The sequence below is a fragment of the Camelina sativa genome, chromosome 14 (genome assembly GCF_000633955.1).
Source record: "Camelina sativa cultivar DH55 chromosome 14, Cs, whole genome shotgun sequence".
Classification (NCBI taxonomy): Eukaryota; Viridiplantae; Streptophyta; class Magnoliopsida; order Brassicales; family Brassicaceae; genus Camelina; species Camelina sativa.
Window position 1 is genome coordinate 21,365,758 of NC_025698.1, and position 6,742 is coordinate 21,372,499.

Here is a 6,742-nt window from a genome sequence, read left to right on the forward strand (position 1 = left end):
ATTAGTACACTTGGGCGGTTGGTTCTGATCATATGGCTATTTGTTGTACTAATAATAAACTCGAGCTACACGGCTAGTCTCACATCGATTCTGACAGTTCAGCAGCTCTCCTCACCCATCAAGGGAATTGAAAGCCTTAGAGAAAGGGATGATCCGATCGGGTATCAGGTGGGTTCATTTGCAGAGTATTATTTGCGGAATGAACTCAACATATCAGAGTCACGGCTTCTCGCACTTGGAACACCTGAAGCCTATGCCAAGGCTTTAAAAGATGGACCAAGCAAAGGAGGCGTTGCCGCTATTGTTGATGAGCGTCCCTATGTCGAACTCTTCCTCTCCAGCAACTGCGCCTACAGGATCGTCGGTCAGGAGTTCACCAAAAGCGGCTGGGGATTTGTAAGTATAAAATATTCTTACTACTGTATTTGGTTTCTTATATATGCTCATTTCGTAAGGATGAATGGTTTTGCGTAGGCATTTCCTAGAGACTCTCCTCTCGCAATAGATCTATCAACAGCGATCTTGGAGCTGGCAGAGAACGGAGATTTGCAGAGGATACACGACAAATGGCTAATGAAGAACGCATGCACTCTAGAGAACGCGGAGCTCGAATCAGACAGGCTTCATCTGAAAAGCTTCTGGGGACTGTTTCTCATATGTGGAGTTGCGTGTCTCCTCGCTCTCCTCCTCTACTTTGTTCAGATCATCCGTCAGCTCTATAAAAAGCCAAGCGATGATGCCATTGCGAGAGATCAGCAGCAAAACCATGACTCTTCCTCCATGCGCTCCACTCGTCTACAGCGATTCTTGTCCCTCATGGATGAGAAAGAAGACGTTTCCAAGTCCGGAAACAAGAAGAGAAAGATTGATGGATCAGTGAACGATACTTCGGGATCGACACGATCACGAGGCTTCGACAGAGAAAGAAGCTTCAATTCGGTAAACCCTTTAGATTGAAAATGTAGTTACAGAGACGTATACAATATTTTTTTTACTGATTATAATTTCAAACTGTATGTAATCTTAATCTTAGGCAAGAAGTGTTTACATAAAACACAGTCAACATAGAAACATTGCAACTACATGAAANAAAAAAAAAAAAAAAAAAAAAAAAATCGTGTCATTTATTAGAGTGTATAGTATTTTTACACCTCACAAACTCTTAACAACCGCACAGTAGCTTCAGCCTTTAGGACTAACGATTCTGAAACGTTGAACGAAACCATACGGGTGACATTAAATTATCTGGGACCATAAGGTTGGTGTCTCTTTCAGAGTTGAGAGAAGGCCACGACATTCTAAATCCTCATCCAATCCCTTCACCAAATAATAATTTTTTTTTCCATTTTGGACAGACCAAAACAATGAAACCTATCAATAACTATAACCACACAAATCCCAATTAAACCCTCATCTTTCTTATCCTTCTTCTGGGGAACAAAAAGAAAAATAGCATCTTTTTCTTCTTCATGGCAGGGGAATATTCCGGTAGCAGGAGTTCCAACACGCAGCTTCTCGCTGAACTCGAAGCCTTAAGTGAAAACCTCTACCAGAAACCTCAGGTTTCAATCGGTAACCGGAGAACCAACTCTCTCGCTCTCCCGCGCAGTTCTGTTCCATCGCTTGTTACCTCTGCCGATGAAGTGACTACAGCACGAATTGAGGATCTGACAGTATCGAAGCCCCGGGCTCGGCGTTTGTCGTTGTCTCCATGGCGGTCGAGACCAAAGCTTGAGGTAGAAGAGGAAGAGAATGTGACTCACAACAACAGAAGTGTCAAGAAACCAGAGGAGTCGTCATCTGGATTTAGTGCCAAGGAAGAGAAAAAAGGGATATGGAATTGGAAACCGATTCGAGGGCTGGTTCGGATCGGAATGCAAAAACTGAGCTGTTTGTTGTCAGTGGAGGTTGTGGCGGCGCAGAATCTTCCAGCGTCGATGAACGGTCTACGCCTCGGGGTTTGCGTGAGGAAAAAGGAAACGAAAGACAGTGCCGTTCAGACGATGCCGTGTAGGGTTTCTCAGGGTTCTGCGGATTTTGAGGAGACGTTGTTCATCAAGTGCCATGTGTACTACTCGCCAGCGAACGGGAAAGGTGCTCCGGCCAAGTTCGAGGCTCGTCCGTTTTTGATTTATCTCTTCGCCGTGGACGCCAAGGAACTTGAGTTAGGAAGGCACATTGTGGATTTGAGCGAGTTGATTCAGGAGTCGGTGGAGAAGATGAGTTACAAAGGAGCTAGGGTTAGGCAATGGGATATGAGTTGGGGGCTTTCAGGGAAGGCTAAAGGGGGTGAATTGGTTCTTAAATTAGGGTTTCAGATCATGGAGAAAGATGGTGGAGCTGGGATTTACGGTAAACAAGGTGAATTTGGGATAAAACCGAGTAGTAAAGCTAAGAATTTCTCTGGTTCCTTCGCGCGAAAGCAATCGAAGACATCGTTTAGTGTTCCCAGCCCGAAGATGACAAGCCGGAGCCAAGCCTGGACACCAGCGAGTGGCGTGGAGCCAGGATCGGATTTTCAAGGAATGGAACATTTGAATCTGGATGAGCCCGAGGAGAAACCGGTTCAGAAAACAGAGGAGTTAGAACAGAGAGCTGAAGATGAGCAGGAGGAACCTGATTTTGAAGTTGTGGACAAAGGAGTCGAGTTTGATGACGACATAGAAACTGAGAAATCTTATGGAACCATTGGTGAAAGATCCGTCGAGTTGAAGGAACAACATGCTAATGTTGATGATCCTCGGCACATAATGAGACTTACCGAGCTTGATTCGATTGCAAAACAGATCAAAGCGCTCGAATCGATGATGAAAGACGAGAGTGATGGAGGAGACGGTGAAACAGAGTCACAAAGGCTAGATGAAGAGGAACAAACGGTGACAAAGGAGTTTCTTCAGTTGCTTGAAGATAAAGAAACCGAAAAGCTCAAATTTTACCAGCACAAAATGGACATCTCCGAACTGCGGTCTGGCGAATCCGTAGACGATGAATCTGAGAATTACCTCTCAGATCTCGGGAAAGGTATTGGTTGTGTTGTTCAAACAAGAGACGGTGGTTACTTAGTTTCTATGAACCCATTCGACACGGTCGTCATGAAGAAAGACACGCCTAAGCTCGTTATGCAAATCTCAAAACAGATTGTGGTAAGGCCCTGAATTAATAACATTTCCATAACAAAATATTCCTAGAATCTGAAAATCTCTAATACAGGTACTACCAGAAGCCGGATCAGCGACTGGATTCGAACTATTTCATAGAATGACGGGTTTGGGTGAGGAACTAGAGTCGAAGATATGTTCGCTTATGGCGATAGATGAGCTAATAGGCAAAACAGGGGAGCAAGTTGCTTTCGAAGGAATAGCATCAGCGATTATACAGGGAAGGAACAAAGAGCGAGCGAACACGAGCGCAGCGCGGACTGTTGCAGCTGTTAAAACGATGGCTAATGCGATGAGCAGCGGAAGAAGGGAGAGAATAATGACCGGAATCTGGAACGTGGAGGAGAATCAAATGACGTCGGCAGAGGAGGTTTTAGCCGCCTGTTTACAGAAACTAGAGGAAATGGTGATTGAAGGACTAAAGATTCAAGCTGACATGGTGGAGGATGATGCTCCTTTCGCGGTTTCTGCTGCCAAAGGTCAGAAGAATCCACTCGAATCGACCATTCCGCTTGACGAGTGGCAAAAGGAGAATCGAAAGCAGAAAACGCTAACGGTTTTGGCGACAGTACAGCTCCGGGACCCGACAAGGAGATATGAGGCGGTGGGAGGGACAGTGGTGGTAGCGGTCCAAGCGGAAGAGGAGGAAGAGAAAGGGTTAAAGGTAGGAAGTTTGCACATTGGGGGAGTGAAGACAGATGCAACTGAGAAGCGGAGGCTCACGGCGGCGCAGTGGCTTGTGGAACAGGGAATGGGGAGNATACGTGACATAATATATATTGAGTTAAATAGGAACCAAATCAAATCAGTTGTCCTTTGATTTTAAAAATTAAATTTCTAGATGATTACCACTTTTTATCTTTTCAAGAGCTTCAAACAAAGCTTTCTTCTTCTTTTTTACGAAAACCTACAAGCATGGAATTAAGTGTAACAAACAAAACGCAATAAAGACAAAAAAAAACTATATATACATAAAGTTGTGTATGAAATGACCTCGCCCACTTTGTGAATTATGATTTCCAAAATAATGGAGATCAAGATGATTACACCACAAACTGTAGAAACGGCCCAAGTCNAGCAGAGGAGGCAATATTGTGGAGCTTGTCATCTAGAGTTATGGCAGATATGTGGCTCAAATCTATAAGGAACCCTGATGTGAAATTGCATAGCTGATCTTGGAGATATTCATATTATACAATAAGATGCATTTGTTTATTCTATGTTTTGTATATTATTCAAGAGTTTCAACTTACCTTCCACAAACAATAGTAAAATGTGTTTTACCAAAAATTTTGATTTCAAAAAGCTATAAAGAGTACAAATGCATAATTGTTCTACCTTACTAAAACTATTTGTACAAAACTATCAAAATGGACATTGTAAACATGTAGAACATTAGACCATGTGAGGAATTTATATTATACAAATAATTACATAGCTAAAGCCTATGTTTCCATTAAAAAAATGTGTATAGAAAATTAAGTAACCAAACTATAGACCGTTAAATTTGGTCAAGTAAGACGAGATCCATAGATCCAATTATTTCTCACTTTTCATTCTTTTTCCTCGCCTTCTTATGCCATTGTTCTAATGCTCTTGAAGTTTGTTCATCAAACACTGATCTCTTCATTGTGGATCCCATCTATAAATGAATTATGCATGATAAGACAACTATTCTATGGAAAATATAAAATTTGAAAGAAAACAAAGGTAGAAATGTTGCATACTTGAGTGACAAGAGCATAAAGGGGCAATGTGATATAACTGCATAGGAATTGCACTCCCACCCTAAATCCAATACCATTAGTTCAATTTTCACAAACTCAAACACTTGTAAATCATTGCTGATGAACATATATACGTACTCACCCCAGACACACACGAATGATTATAAGGCCAAAATGGTGATGAAAACATGACCTTAGCCCAAACTCATACTGCAACAAGAATCATTAACTCATCATTAGAAAACTTTATAGAAATAAATAAATAGAAACATAAAGCAAACTAGATGAAGAGACTCTGAAAAGTTTACCCATATCCAAAAAAAGTAAGTAATCTCAAAAGCATTCTGAAAAGTTAAAAAAAAAAAATTTTATGCTAAAATAGGAATTATTAATATTACTTTCTTGCAATTCACTGGAGGAGCGTCGGCTAAAGAACGACGCTGAATGGAGAGAATACGCATTGCATGTTCTGTTTTCTTGAGCTTTTTATCATTATCATCATCATCACTAGGTCCATCATACGGACCACAAAACGACATGGCCTGGCCGTATCTTGATGGAACACATATGCTCGCAATGTAGTTTTGGCCAAATGTTAGAAGCAGAGAAATAAATCCCAAAACCATAAGCTCTACAATACGTGACATAATATATATTGAGTTAAATAGGAACCAAATCAAATCAGTTGTCCTTTGATTTTAAAAATTAAATTTCTAGATGATTACCACTTTTTATCTTTTCAAGAGCTTCAAACAAAGCTTTCTTCTTCTTTTTTACGAAAACCTACAAGCATGGAATTAAGTGTAACAAACAAAACGCAATAAAGACAAAAAAAAACTATATATACATAAAGTTGTGTATGAAATGACCTCGCCCACTTTGTGAATTATGATTTCCAAAATAATGGAGATCAAGATGATTACACCACAAACTGTAGAAACGGCCCAAGTCGGGGTCTGATCTAGCTGTCTTGGACCTTCGCCTCCTCCACCGCCACCACCTCCAGCCATTTTTTAAAACCGTGATGATTAATCTTATCTTTCTTGTGTGTTAGTATGATTTTATTATCATAAATTCAATATCAATAGAGAAGAGACGATGGAAACGAAGTCAAAGAGATAGAGAGAATGAAAAGGAAGCTAGGGGATGATGTTGCCATTGACGTGCATGCGAAAATAGTAGAAAAAGTGTAGACAAATCCGGTGAATTATTTTTTTTCTTTAATATATNAAAAATTTTTTTTTTTTTTTTTTTTTTTTTTTTTTTTTTTTTTTTTTTTTTTTTTGTAAACGATTATATTTTAAATTTTATGAATTTATTTCGTGCTTTTTGTTTTCTTTCCTATTTTTACAGGTTTCCACATTATTTAAGTGGGAATGTATGTATGGAGAGGAACGAGTGCGGAGGAATCTTTAGTGGACGAAATTTAGAGAGAAAAAACAAGAAATCGACGTTGTTAGCTGTAATAGACATCATTAAACAATTGGACACAAGACTTATAGTATTTGATAGATTATCATTCTGAGAGTTTGATCGTTTATGTTGTAAATCCACAATTTTTTCTTAATTTTAACCATTTCATTAGTATTTTTACTTATTATTATTATTATTATTATTATTAGGATTCACACCTCTGTGCGATATAGCGAGAGAAATATTTCAAAAAAATTCAAAATTCTGTATTATAAATTTATTTGAAAGTAGTAGAAAAATTTAAGAATATATGCTACTAATTAAATAAAAATTATTTTAAAAATAAAAATAATAAGTAGGACTAAAACTACATGAATATTAAACATAAATCAATACTGAATCGAGGCAATCTTGTCAAAAATATTGCTAAATGTATTATAAATA

At 39.1% G+C, this 6,742-nt stretch overlaps 3 protein-coding genes across 3 annotated transcripts in view; 2 read left to right on the forward strand and 1 right to left on the reverse strand.

Moving 5' to 3' along the window:
* LOC104743836 (glutamate receptor 3.3-like) overlaps window positions 1-1,085 on the forward strand; it is a 7,102-nt gene extending 6,017 nt beyond the window's left edge. The window contains exons 7-8 of the mRNA XM_010464878.1: window positions 6-396; window positions 475-1,085. Of these exons, the coding sequence (XP_010463180.1) occupies window positions 6-396; window positions 475-957 (874 nt within the window). The 3' untranslated portion in view covers window positions 958-1,085. The remainder of the gene's footprint in view (window positions 1-5; window positions 397-474) is intronic.
* Window positions 1,366-4,415, forward strand: LOC104742112 (protein PLASTID MOVEMENT IMPAIRED 1-like). Its single transcript, XM_010463085.2, has 3 exons — window positions 1,366-3,143; window positions 3,211-3,922; window positions 4,198-4,415. The coding sequence occupies exons 1-3, from the start codon at window positions 1,470-1,472 to the stop codon at window positions 4,329-4,331; spliced, it is 2,520 nt and encodes an 839-aa protein (XP_010461387.1). The 5' UTR covers window positions 1,366-1,469; the 3' UTR covers window positions 4,332-4,415.
* On the reverse strand, window positions 4,705-5,895 carry LOC104743837 (MLO-like protein 9). Its single transcript, XM_010464879.1, has 7 exons — window positions 5,755-5,895; window positions 5,611-5,668; window positions 5,284-5,516; window positions 5,194-5,241; window positions 5,028-5,095; window positions 4,886-4,946; window positions 4,705-4,800 (listed from the first exon to the last, which is right to left on the reverse strand). The coding sequence occupies exons 1-7, from the start codon at window positions 5,893-5,895 to the stop codon at window positions 4,705-4,707; spliced, it is 705 nt and encodes a 234-aa protein (XP_010463181.1).

Bases quoted from the DNA above. Each gene is read 5' to 3' on its own strand.
- LOC104743837 (XM_010464879.1), bottom strand. From the start codon at position 5,895: ATGGCTGGAGGTGGTGGCGGTGGAGGAGGCGAAGGTCCAAGACAGCTA. The intron at 5,517-5,610 runs GTAATCATCTAG...CACGTATTGTAG, and splicing joins TCTTGAAAAGATAAAAAGTG to AGCTTATGGTTTTGGGATTT. The intron at 4,947-5,027 runs GTGAGTACGTAT...TATTGGATTTAG, and splicing joins ATCATTCGTGTGTGTCTGGG to GGTGGGAGTGCAATTCCTAT.